The sequence below is a fragment of the Protomyctophum parallelum genome (genome assembly GCF_964188405.1).
Source record: "Protomyctophum parallelum genome assembly, chromosome: 2".
Taxonomy (NCBI): Eukaryota; Metazoa; Chordata; class Actinopteri; order Myctophiformes; family Myctophidae; genus Protomyctophum; species Protomyctophum parallelum.
In genome coordinates, this window is record NC_139699.1 from 39,933,178 (window position 1) to 39,946,998 (window position 13,821).

The 13,821-nt window shown below is 42.3% G+C and overlaps 2 protein-coding genes across 7 annotated transcripts in view; one reads left to right on the plus strand and one right to left on the minus strand.

The window, feature by feature from the left end:
• The window catches only part of celf1 (cugbp, Elav-like family member 1), a 43,337-nt gene extending 38,259 nt beyond the window's left edge, over positions 1-5,078 (minus strand). For 3 of the 5 annotated variants that reach the window (XM_083790074.1, XM_083790073.1, XM_083790072.1), the window contains exons 1-2: positions 4,873-5,078; positions 3,465-3,514 (exon numbers count right to left, since the gene is read on the minus strand). The gene's annotated coding sequence lies outside the window, so the exon portion shown is untranslated. Of the gene's footprint in view, positions 1-3,464; positions 3,515-4,418; positions 4,680-4,868 lie in introns of those variants that run through there. The other 2 variants (XM_083790076.1, XM_083790075.1) reach the window with 2 other exon arrangements.
• A 1,199-nt stretch (positions 5,079-6,277) lies between these two features.
• On the plus strand, positions 6,278-13,355 carry ptpmt1 (protein tyrosine phosphatase mitochondrial 1). Of its 2 annotated transcripts, none has more exons than XM_083793510.1 (6): positions 6,278-6,348; positions 6,454-6,520; positions 7,596-7,753; positions 11,061-11,141; positions 11,810-12,001; positions 12,592-13,355. In XM_083793510.1, the coding sequence occupies exons 3-6, from the start codon at positions 7,604-7,606 to the stop codon at positions 12,721-12,723; spliced, it is 555 nt and encodes a 184-aa protein (XP_083649636.1). In that variant the 5' UTR covers positions 6,278-6,348; positions 6,454-6,520; positions 7,596-7,603; the 3' UTR covers positions 12,724-13,355. The 2 variants fall into 2 exon arrangements, with proteins under 2 accessions (XP_083649636.1, XP_083649637.1); XM_083793511.1 differs by having other exon boundaries at positions 6,340-6,356.
• Positions 13,356-13,821: the final 466 nt, after the last annotated feature.

Genomic DNA, 13,821 nt, shown 5'->3' on the forward strand with positions numbered 1-13,821 from the left:
TGAACAGTTGGTGGTGCACTGGATGGAAGGCCAGCCTGCACCTGATGCTGTCCTGGATCTACTGGCCTGTAACTGTACAAAGAAATGTTCACTCCCAAAATGTGTGTGTGTTGCAAATGGCCTCAAGTGTACTGACATGTGTAGACTGGCAGACTGTGAGAACCAGGCATCCACCTCAGAGAGTGTGGAAAGTTCAGATGAAGACGTTGAAGATTTGGACAATGATTTTGATTATTAGGCTGTGAAGGTATGGACAGCAAAGTAAACTGCAGTTGTCACTGTAGAAATTCAACAAAAACAACAAAACTTGAGCTAAAAAAAAAGAAAAGAAAAAACTATGGGCACATGTATTTATCTACAGTTTGAATTGGAATTTAGTGTTGAATACAGCTACTCAATCTAAACACTCCTCTCTCTTCGTTATGTAGCACTGTCTAATCTCCACTGACTGGCTCTTTTTATACTGTGTCAATTAACTCAATGCACAGCAGCTGTTTTGTCACACTCAACTGTGAGTACTTGTTAGTTTGACTCAGGTCAGGTCACTGTGACATAAATGTCACAGTGACATTTTAGTACGGTAAAAATACTTCAGATGCATTACTTACACTATAGCCTAGTTCTATCACTATTCTGTCACTGCCTGTCATAGATATTATTGCTGAAGATGCTATTTTTTAACAACTTTTTTGTAAAATATATAGTATGGGCTATATCCTCACCATTTTTTAAAGAAAGGGGGTCAATAACCAGATAGAAACATGAATTTGAAGTAGAATGCTTCATTCGGATTTTGAAAACTGTCTTTTAACATGGGGTTATAAATGGAGTGATAACACACAGAAAGCTACCACCAGTGCAATGCTATCACATTTTTTCTAGCACTAGGGGTGTATACCTTCCCAAAAATCACTATGAGAATTAATCCCCCCTTCGGTACAAATGACCCCAAAAATGGGGTCCTGGCTCACGGTCTAATATAAATGCACTGAATTATTTATTAAATAACTGTGCAACAATTAGACAAGGTTAATGTGTGCGCAGGCTAGCCTGGCTGCATTCCACATGTTATACTGTCAATACTACACTGCTGTGTCACAGAGGAGGTAGAGTTGTTTTCATACTGTAATTACACATAATTATCGGATCGGATCGGATCGGATAATGGATCGGCCACCGATCCGATACCCGATCTAGAATTTTAGCCTGGATCGGCGCCGATCTCCGATACGAGTATCGGATCGGTGCATCCCTAATGACAGCACGCTGATTGCCCCCCCCCCCCCCCCCCCCGACTCCCTACAGCATGCCCTCACTGTGCTGCCACGTACAGAGCTGTCGGTCTTCAGGTCAACATCAAGAAGACACAAATAGTCCACCAAACAAGCAATACATACACACCCACACACACCTGTGTTCTACATTGACACACCCCTCTGGAAAGAAACGGTACCACACTTCTAAGTACCTCGTCAGCATATTCACTGACAGTTGTTTTAATTCAGACATCCGCATTTATCAAATATTTTTTAGATTTTTTTTGTACAGAAGTACTCAAGTTTAAGACCATTGTATTGTGGCCAATGATTTTTGTTCTTGTTCTTTTGTTCTTTGTTTTTGCAACTCTTTTTTAAATTTAAAAGTATTACTTTGCATTGACAAATTGAACATGTGTGTGTGCTATATTTTGTATATAAGTTTTCAAAAATAGAAAAGGAAACACTGCTCATCCGCTGAAAAAAACTTAAGAGAGGTGCTGGAGCCACAAAGGGAATATGAGAAAAAATAAAGGGAAGCTCCGCACACTCAGATCTGCGCACAATCAGTTTATTTTTGGCAAGCTTTCGGTCTACTGACCTTCTTCAGGCATAATACGTTTTCAAAAATAAATTGGTGAAACTGAGGCACGTCTCTTGTCCCACTTCAACGAGGTTAGGAGTCATATATATATTTTTTGTTTTACAAATTGCAGCATTTAACTCCCATTTCATTTTATATGGTTATAATGTGGTTATATTGATGTAGAAAACAGAAGAAATTATTATTATAACTAAAGCTAGCAAAATAAACTACAATAAAAAACAGAACAGTAGTCCAGTAGTGCATCCCATGGATGCAGAGGTCATTGTTTTATTGCGTCCCTTAACTATAAACTGCGTTTTGGGATGCAAAATGCACACTATTTTAATCTCTGCTAAGGTCAAGGGTCTTCACCAACAACAACCTGAAGGCATCACCCAAGGCAGCAGTGTACCAGACAGTAAGTGTGCCCACACTACTATATGGCTCTGAAGCCTGGACACCCTACAGACGGCAACGATCCCTGGAGGCCTTTCACATCCGCTGTCTGCGAAGGATCCTGGGCATCACATGACCTATGATGAGATCTACGAACGCACCAACTCTTGACTTCCAGCATAGAGATGATTCTGGCACGTGCACAACTCTGCTGGCTAGGTCATGTGATCTGCATTCCCACAGTCCGTCTACCTCGACAGGTCCTCTCCTCTACGGCCAACTCCAATCCGGCCAGAGGTCTGCAGGAGGGACCACATGAAGGGGCTGCTAAAGAACTGCCAACATACCACCCTCCAGGTGTCGCCCACATGGAGAAGACATCCCTGAGACGAGTGCGCTGCAAGGACTGTCCAACCAGGTTCAACACACACCTGCTGCCCCACGTGTGGAAAAGTGTGTGGATCAGCAATTGGTCATCACCAGCCACATGGGGTGGCATGAGTAAACCAAGCGCTGAAAACCCCCCTTTCCCCCGGGAGATGAAGTCATTAATGGACAATTATGGACTGCCATAAGCAAATAAGTAAGTGTGTGCTATGATTGATCTATGTGTGATCCATCAGGACTATGATTGATTTATCAGTGATCTATCATAGGCCGCTAAGGTATTCAGAGGCACTTGCCTGACAGGCAAGTACAGGCAATACAATTTCCCAAAGGTTGCCCACTTGCCCGAAAAGTAACTTCTCAATTATAAAATGACACGTACAATTTGTGCTTGTAAAAAAAGTTTAAAAAAAATAGTTAAATCCAATCGATATCTGCAGAGTGGCGACAGTTACTTTGAAAAACCAGAATGAGTGAAACTGCTAGTTGAGTGCTAATGAGTAAAATGGTAGCATTGTTCTTCATAAATAGCCAATAATATGAAGACAGAATGCACTTGGCCGCCGGGCAACCTGGAAGAAAACTCCACTTGCCCGGACGTTTTATTTACTAGGTCACTACTAGGTTATTAAACCTAATCAACGGGTAGTCGGGCAACCATAAACCGTAAAACCCAACAGTGTGTGTGTGTGTGTGTCTTTCCAGTCATCTGTGCACTTAGTCAAGTCAACAAATTGAGACGAGCAATGGTCATCATCAACTCTGATGGATGGAAGGTGTGTGTGTGTGTGTGTGTGTGTGTGTGTGTGTGTGTGCGCGTGCACGCGCGCACATCTTACCCTGTGTCCTACTTGTATGAATAGAATCCACTCTACTGTCTTCTTTTTTCCTGTTTAGAAATACACAACATATGAAGATAAATCTAAATATGTGGATAAATCAACTTACACAATAAGCATACAGTTAGTAGACTAACATAGTATGTACTGTATACATGACAGACACGCCCCCTTCCTATACAAACGTTCAAACTCCATTTTAACCATGAATACACCCATCCTTGGTTCTGTTTAGGTTGACCATCTGAGTGGTCCCTCTTTAGTCTCCATCTAAACCAATGAGGTGGATTGAGGATCAGCTGAGTTGCGTGGAGAACATTATGTCAACACCAGGCCGCATGTAGCCTACAGTAACATTCTATTTTATTAGACACACACAGAGAACAGAAATAGGCTATATACAGTATAAACAGCAGATATATCACATCCCTCCCTGCTTCATCTCTCTCCGATAAGAGCTAAGGTGTCCCTGTAGTTGGGGAAAGTTGGCCAAATTTGTGACTCATAACTACTGCTTCATCTCTCTCTAAGATAAGGGGTCCCTGCTTTATCTGTCAGATGTAAGCCTCTCTATAGGTTGAGTTTGAACTTTTAAAAGCAGTTTTGTAGCATCAGACAGACAGACAGGCAGCCTGGCTAAATGTGGACTAACCAATCTATAGTGGCATTTAAACCTAACCTCGCCAGAGCTAACTGTAATGCTAACCACTATAGCTTCTCCTGGCATTTAAACCTAAGATTACTAACCTTTAACCAGAGCTAGCTGTAATGCTAACCACTAGCTTCCCATCCCCTGGCATTTAAACCTAATATTACTAACCTTTAACCAGAGCTATCTGTAATGCTACTATAGCTTCCCCTTGCATTTAAACCTAATATTACTAACCTTTTACCAGAGCTAGCTGTAATGCTAACCACTACCTTCCCCTGGCATTTAAACCTAATATTACTAACCTTTAACCAGAGCTAGCTGCAATGCTAACAACTAGCTCTTCCACGGCGCAGCTAAACTCATCATGACGCATGTTATGTCATGTTTTTACTGCTAGTAGAAACATGGAGGGTTTAGTTTAGCCCCGTGCAGAACCACAGCCACAGAGCACCAATGTTTGGGTGTTTATAGAAGCAATTAAGCACCGCTGGACTCAAAACATACAGCTGTTGGACGGCTAATGAGCTACAGCTGCTCTGCTAGCCAGCCGGCCAAGGTAACAGTTGTCAACAACTGTCTGTCGTTTGCAAACCTGACTGACAGTTAGCCTAATAGCCAGCTAGCTAAAATAGACAAAACAGCAGTTAAACCAGCGTAGCTTTCTAAGCTGGCTAACTGTTGTTTGGCTAGCTTTAGCTTAGGTGCTAGGTGTGATGTTGATGTGATATAAAGTTGTGGTTTTATAACTTCACTTACCAGAGCCAGTCCTTTATAATCCCACAGGGTGCCACGCACAGTGCACGGCGGTGCGTGTGTGTGTTAGGTAGGCTTGTGTTTGTTATTGTGACTAGTGTTGTTGTGTGGTGTTGCTAGATAGGGTAGCAGCTGCCTATATCATTATTGTTATTATTTTATTATTATTGTCAGCAGAGGGAACTGTAGCTTCAGTCCTGTATGTTGGCTGTAAAATGGCAGTCTGCAGAGCGCCAGTGCACACACACCAAGGATACAAGACTGACGCCATCAGAATGCTTCATTGATACCTGGATACGACGCTAACGTCATCAAAAAGCGTGTGTGTGAGCGTGAGTGCGTGCGTGCGCAGGGAACTTCAACCAAGCTGTAAAGCAGGGTTTTTTTTTATTGATTGATTGATTGAAATATTTATTGACAGTTTGCAGAATTACAGTACATTTCAAGCAAGACCCAATAAAGCATTACACTTGTTTACAAGAGGGTCCACCTTGTTCAATTCATCAAAACATTTAGAGACGTACAAATAGACACTTCTATATAGCCAAAGAAACAGAACAGGAATTCATCATAAAACTCACTCACACTAAACAGCTTTTAAAACAGGCCTGAAAATCCACCTTTCAGCAGGCCCAAGGCAAGGGAGAGGAAATTATATGATCACCCCCCCCCACACACACGCACACACACACACACACACACACACACACGCACACACACACACACACACACACACACACACACACACACACACACACACACACACACACACACACACACACACACATTTTATAGGCCAGTGTTTTTATTTTATCTTTTGTTGTTTTTACTATGATGATATTGAATCTTGTTGTTATTGTTCATGTCGTCTGTCTATGAATTGATTGCATAATGCCTAAGTAATCAGCAATAGAGCCTTGAGCTATTTTATAAGTTGTATTGTACTATTGTATTGTACTTTTGAATAAACAAACTAATTCAACACGTTGGAGGACACCAAGCTATTTTAACTATATATATTTTTTAACAATTTATGGTTATGGAGCTTTTATGCGGTTTTATTTTTGTTTTGTTCTTTGACATCCCGTAATCCCTAAAACAACGTGTAGAGGGCAGCAACGCGCCACCGATGCTTCTTTAGACTGTCGGAAAATAAAGAAGAGTCCAGATGATGCCATCGTCCGAAGTGTTAGCCACTCTGTGATTGGCTAGTTTGGTTGTCATGGCAACCAAATTTTCGCACATCGACGAGTTTTAGGTGTTGTTGTCCTGACAACCATCGAGTAGTACACTAATCAGCCAATTACAGGGTAACATCCCCCCGGGCTATGGGTTGAATGCTGGACCTTGGAAGCAAGCTGGAGAACCAAGAAGCAATGAAGAGAGACAGCGCAGCAGTTAGATTTGTGTTTAGTTAGTAGCCTCGATACCCAGCCTTTCATTTCGTCTGCGCGAAAAATGAAAAGTGAATTGGTGTGAGTGAGTGAGTTAGTTAGTTAGTTATAGTATATTTAATTTAATTTATTTAGTTGCAGATTCATGATAAAGTGTGATTTAAACTAATTAGTGTTTCTGAAACTTAAGGACCTCCATCTGAAAACAGTTGTGTTCCAAGGACCCCCAGAGACCCCTAAGGACCCCCATATACAAGGTTTGTCTAGGTTTCAAAATAATGATTTAAACATCAGGCAGACTGCTGTTCTATACCAGCCTTGTTTAGTTGTGTGTGTGTGTGTGTGTGTGTGTGTGTGTGTGTGTGTGTGTGTGTTCTGTTATTGATGTACAGATATATTGTTTAGAGTCTAAACTTTAGACTGATGCTAGGTTCAGTGTCTGATAAATGACTAACCTACCTATACATAGTTTTAGGCTTCATATAGCCGCAATTTGCAACACTATATTTATTTTTATAATGTTGAATCTAGAGTTGCAAAACCAGCCATTGACAGTCCATACATCCGTCTGTTCTACCCTACCCTAGCCTACAACGTTGTGATGTAACCCATTTTGTAACCCATTTTTTCACCCAGTGTCAATTATCTAATGTAATCCTGGGCTCTACACTCCCTTTGCCAACCTGGGGAGAGCAACGGACTGACCTAATGCTTCCTTCAATGCATGTAATGAGTGTCCAAGCTGCTTCTTTTCACCTGACAGGGGGGTGTTTCCCCGGTTGGACGTAGCGTGTTGAAGGAACACGTTATTCCAACCAGTTCCTTTCCCCTCCATCAGGTGCCCTTGGCTAGCCTGGGCACCATTTCATTTCGGTATATGATCCGGGAGGGTGCGGATATATGGTTACGTCATGTTGTAGTATTGTTTTGTAGTCGCCAGACAGGAACAACAGGCGGCGGCAACTTCCTTTTCCCTCTCGATAAAAGCTACAGGCTACGAGAGCTTTTATTGAGAGGGAAAAGGAAGTTGTAGCCGCCTGTTGTTCCTGTCTGGCGACTACAAAACAATACTACAACATGACGTAACCATATCATCCGCTCAAGCCCGGATCATACAGACTTTTGAAACAGAGACCAGGCTTTCCTCCGAGGTGGTGGAAAGCTTGGTGAGGCGATGTTAACCCTTGGCTGGCCACAGTGGCCAGGGATAGAGACCAGGATTACTGCATGTTTTTTGTGAGGGTACCGGCTAGTACTACCCTAGGGGACAAAGGGAGAACATGCAGGGCCTTTTTGTCAACCCCGCTAATATTTATTCTATTTATTTTCTAGGTATAACAATGTTATCAGCAGCAGCAGCCAGGGTGTTGTTCTACCCTACCCTGGCCTACAACGTTGTGATGGAGAAGGTCTCGTCTAGACGATGGTTCAACAGGATAGACGACACCGTACTGCTAGGAGCTCTGCCCTTTAGATCCATGACTAAACAGGTATGTGTGTGTGTGTGTGTGTGTGTGTGTGTGTGTGTGTGTGTGTGTGTGTGTGTGTGTGTGTGTGTGTGTGTGTGTGTGTGTGTGTGTGTGTGTGTGTGTGTGTGTGTGTGTGTGTGTGTGTGTGTGTGTGTGTGTGTGTGTGTGTGTGTGTGTGTGTGAGTGAGTGACACTGAGTGAGTGACTAAACAGGTACTGATTAATGTAAACATTTTAGTGCATGGTCAGTATACTGTATAACTTCAGTCTATACGCACGCACGCTCGCGCGCGCGCGCACACACACACACACACACACACACACACACACACACACAGTAGAGAAAGGCATGATTGATATATCATTATCTTATTGACGACTGACAGACAGGACAGAGGTCAGATATGATGTTATCTATTATCTATTCTATGATGTGCTTCATTCAGCTACAGTACATACACACATTATTGCACAACATACAGTACAAGCATACCTTCACATCACATAAGTCAGTATGTAAGTAAGTAGGTCGAAGAGGTTTATTGACGGTATTAGCCATCTATCCCTGTTATAATCAGTTTAATCACATCCATATTATGAAAGGTTTATTTACTGTATTCACAAGGAATAGAAGGTATATTGTAAAGCCCAAACTACAACCACAGTTGCAATTCCTTTCAAGTTGCACTTGCAACTAGTCGCAACTCCTTGCAACAACCACACACCGATGCAATACGTTATACGTGCTATGAGATGAAATGAGCATACACGCTCACTGAAGCAAGAATGTCGTAGAGCTGAGCGAGCTTGGAGAAAAAATAAACTCACCATCCACCTAGAGACTCTTAAAAAGTCAACAGTCGCCTATAACAAAGCCTTGCGTCTAGCAAGGCAAGCATATTTCTCTGGCATTATTAACGAGAACAAGAAAAATGCCAGAGTCCTATTCTCTACCATTGAACGACTTTTAAACGCCCCCCAGTCCTACAAGCAGTCATTCCCGGCCTCTAAAGCTAAGTTTAATGAGTTTGCATGTTTTTTTTATAACAACATTTTTAACATTAGAGCTGATATTATGAATGATGCTGCTGCTAGCGCAAACCTTCAAACAGCAGCAAATGGTTCCAGGGTAGATCTCCCCAGGGGGAGCCTATTATCGTTCTGCGCAATTGATGAAGACAAACTCTGCAAAACCATATCACAGATGACATCATCCTCCTGTTCATTGGATACAATTCCCACCACCTTTCTCAAAGAGGTCTTAGACAGTGTGATTGGAGATATCCTAAAAATTGTAAACAGTTCTCACAATCAGGCGTCTTCCCAGACTCACTGAAGACTGCCGTAGTTAGGCCCCTACTCAAGAAACACAATCTTGATCCCTCTGTTTTGGGTAACTACCGACCCATTTCAAATCTACCCTTTCTGGGCAAGGTTTTAGAAAAATGCATCTCCCATCAATTGGATGTATTTCTACAGAACAATAATGTGCACAACAAATTCCAATCTGGCTTTAGGAAAGGTCACAGCACAGAAACAGCACTTGTAAAAGTAATGAATGATCTTAGGGTGTCTGCTGACAAGAAACATGTATCCGTTCTCTTACTTCTAGATTTAACGGCTGCATTTGACACGATTGATCATTCAATTTTAATACAGCGTCTGGAGCACTGGATAGGCCTGTCTGGTACGGCCCTGTCCTGGTTCTCCTCCTACCTATCAAACAGAAGTTACTTTGTCAATCTAGCCGAGTTTGACTCAGACAAACACGACATCAGTTATGGTATTCCACAGGGCTCGATTCTTGGTCCTCTGCTTTTCTCCTTGTACATACTGCCATTGGGCGAACTCATTACCAATCACGGAGTCAATTTTCATTTCTATGCTGATGATACCCAACTATATCTTTCTGTGGCCCCAGATGATCCCTGTGCCTTAGACCCACTGCTGACCTGTCTGTCTAGCATCAAATGTTGGATGAGTGAGAACTTTCTCAAGCTAAATGAGGATAAGACAGAAGTTCTCATAATCGGTTCTAGCGAGCAGAAAGAATCAATAATAAGCAGGCTTGGCAACCTGACTGTAGAAAGTGACAGTACAGTAAAGAACCTGGGGGTTATTATTGATTCTGAATTGAATTTTAATTCACACATTAATCATGTTACCAAGATTGCCTTTTTTCACCTTAGAAATATTACACGAATCAGAGCCTATTTGTCCTTGGACGATGCAAAAACGCTAATCCACGCCTTCTCGGCTTGACTACTGCAATGCGCTCTTGTCAGGACTGCCTAAGAAAACAACTGACAGACTACAACTTGTCCAAAATGCAGCAGCTAGAGTTGTAACTAGAACTAAGATGAGAGAACATATTACTCCAGTTTTGGCATCACTGCACTGGCTTCCTGTTGTTTTTAGGATTGATTTTAAAATGATTTTACTTGTCTATAAAGCTCTCAATGGTCTCGCACCTCCTACCTACTTGACTGCCTGCCTAAATATGTCCCAAACCGGCCCCTAAGGTCTTCCACTGCTGGCCTGCTCGCTTTGCCTAAACAAATGGCAACTAAAAAATATGGGGAAGCAGCTTTTTGCTTCTACGGGCCGTCGGCATGGAACAAGCTCCCACTGTACCTTCGTCAGGCAGCCTCTGTAGACATTTTTAAAGCTCAGCTTAAGACCCACCTCTACAACATTGCTTTTAAGTGATCTTTTATTTTTATTTATTATTTTTAATGTCGTTGCCTTATTTTATCTGTTCTTATCTTTGTACCATTGTCCTATTGTTTTAACTGCTTGCCTGTTTTAATGCTGTTTTGTTTTGCTTTTATTATCTTTTCTGCTCTGTAAAGCACTTTGAGCTACATTTATGTATGAAAGGTGCTATATAAATAAAGTTTATTATTATTATTATGACAAACAAACAAAAAAGTAAGATCTTGTATGTCCCCTAGTGAAATTCCAGTGGTAAGCTATGTTGTTTTCACTGCATGAAGGAATAGCGGTTTTGGCCAACCCCCGAAATACCCGCAAATGATGTTGTTTTGTTTGTTATACTTTTGAATCCGGGAGCTACCTCTGTGTCTCATTAGTTGTTGCTATACATGTAGCAACATATTTAAAAATAATTATAAATTATAATAATAAGTTGAATAAGAATTTGAAGATTTCCAGAAACCTTAGGTTAGTTTTTAGAAGGCGTTTTTAGAATTGGCCTCAGGTCTAAGTGTGTGTGTGTGTGTGTGTGTGTGTGTGTGTGTGTGTGTGTGTGTGTGTGTGTGTGTGTGTGTGTGTGTGTGTGTGTGTGTGTGTGTGTGTGTGTGTGTAGTTGGTGGAGCAGGAGCATGTCAGAGGTGTCGTCACCATGAATGAAGACTATGAGACCCATTATTTCTGCAACTCTGCCACGGTGAGTACATTATTATTATTACTTGTGCAAGCAGAGCGCTGATAGGCCTATTTGGCACCTCATAAGTGTAAATCAAATGGCCTACAATTGAAACCTGCTACTGCAGTGATTTTCTCCTGTGTTCAATGCGTTTGTGTGTGGGCACAGATGGGCAGGGATTATTTTTAAACAGAGGACAAAAATATCCGTTTTGGAAAAGATCTATATAGGTGTAGCCCACAACTGTTATAGAGCGCATTCGTCATTATACAGAAATAACACCGCTGAATGCAGCAATTGACCAATCAGAAGTAAGCATTAAACAAAGCTGTGTAATGAACATCATTATTTACCATTTTACACTTAGTAGACAGTAGACACTGGCCGGTGTTCCCCAGGAGTCTGTACTTGGTCCCCTCCTTGTTTACCTCTAGATCAGTCTGTTTGCTGAAAATGGCTATCAAGGACTCTATTGGGTAGGCCCTAAAGTTATGATGCCCTTGGATCGCAGGGAATCTTTTGGGGAAATTCTGGTTCCGACTTGGTGGTTCCGGCCTGATGACTACAAACCACTGAATATAACATGATGTGAGGTTTTAGCTCCCGACCAGATCAGATACCCCAAAATGGTATTGATCCCAGGCTAGGCTTAGGGTATGTTTAATATGTTTCTCTGTGTGTATATACAGGAGTGGCAGTCTGCCGGGGTGGAGCAGCTGGTTCTGAGCACCGTGGATCTGACGGGGGTCCCCAGTCTGGCGGACCTCCACAGAGGGGTGGAGTTTACCCTCCGCCTCAGAGAGGAGGGGTCCAGTGTCTATGTCCACTGTAAGGCTGGACGCTCCCGTAGTGCCACCATGGTGGCTGCTTACCTTATAAAGGTTAGTCATACCTATACACATAGGTTCATTTGGTTTCATTGATACACTCCCAGAGTTACAGACCTGTACCCAGAAGGAGCACTCTTTGACAACCACTGTCCTCTTTTTAAATTAAACTCTTGGTATACTATCGAGTCGACCCATACGTAAGCTATGGGTATCGGGAAGTCAGGACAAGTATTGGTACATCTCTACTTTATTTTATACTGAGCTGTGAACTGTCCTCTCCTCTCCACAGGGTTGCCCTCATTTTTCCACGCTGACTACACGGTTCTTGTATTTGTTTTACTGAGGTTAAGGTTAGAAATAAGTTTAGGGTAAGGCATAGTTTTACTGAGGTTAAGTTTAGGTTTAGGCATAGTTTACTGAGTTTACGTTCAGGAATACTAGGCAGAGACCGTTCTGCCAGCGACCGAGGCGACTGTGTTTTGAGGCGTTCTGGTATTCCTCCACAGAGACGTATACAATTGTATGTTATACTAATGTGTGAACTGTGAACTCCTCTCCACATGTGTACACACATCTGTACTGTATGTGAACTGTCGTCTCCTCTCCACAGATTTAAACTCTCCTCTCCTCTCCTCTCTCAGCTGCACAGAGTCAGTCCAGAAGAAGCGTGCTCCAGGCTGTTCTCCATCAGACCTCACGTCCTGATCCGCTCTGCTCAGATGGACATGCTGAGGACGTTCCACCAGGATGTGTGTGGAGCACAGAGTCACTGATCTATGAGGACATACCACCAAGAAAGTTCTTTCTGAAGGCAGAGACGCCGCTGACGGGCGCTTTCATGGGTGGCAAACTGAAAATGATGTCTGTGGCCTTTCCTTCTTTTTTTAATATACCTTGCATACCACCAGGATGTCTGCGGAGCACAGAGTCACTAATCTGTCCAAATTATTGTTCAGAACTCACAACTTATACGTTTACAAGATGGTGAAAATGGCCAATCTTTTTTTATGACATACCTCTGCCATCACAGTGAAACAAAACAAACTTTCTGGAAGGTGTTGATTGAACCTTTCTAGTAGAATAGAGATGACCTCTGCTCATAATAGTATCATATTATCGTACTGTTATTATTATACTAATATTACAGTCAGACTCCAGACTGTTAATATTATTATTTACATTGTGGGTGATTGTTATCAATACAATGCATTGTGATGAGATGACGGGGTGATTATTGTTATCAATACAAAGTGTGTGTGTGTGTGTGTGTGTGTGTGTGTGTGAGAGTGAGTGAGAGAGGGGGGGTCTTTTACTGGATACCTCATTCTACAGACAGTGAGATGATTACTATATGTATGGGCCTATGAGATGAAAAGGGAAAAACTGAATAAATTAAATTGTTGTACCAACGTGTTTTAGAGTAATAGACATCACTCTGCCTCCATCATCACCATCCTTAAAGTAGTATTTCACCCAACAAGTACTTATTGTCTCCACCAGGCCGAAGGCATGGGGGGAGAGTATGTTTTGCACTCCGTCCGTCCGTGTGTGTGTCCGTGAGCAGCTAATCTCGGCCACCGTTAACCCGGTCGATGCCAAATTTTGTACACACACTCCCTGGATGCCAACGATGAACCTCTGCCCCAAACTTTCCAGAACGGCCTGTTATAGCGCCACCAGGAGGCCGCTTTGTGCAAAACACGTTTTTTGCACAGTACACCTACAGATTTTGTCCAAACATCGCGCAAATTGGTACACAGTCTCTCTAGAGCCATTCAACGAAACCGGTCTTTCAGATTTCTCAGACTCCATCCTGATTGGTTAAGATTGGCTTCCAAAGTTCACAGGAGTGCTCAGTTTCAAACAAAATG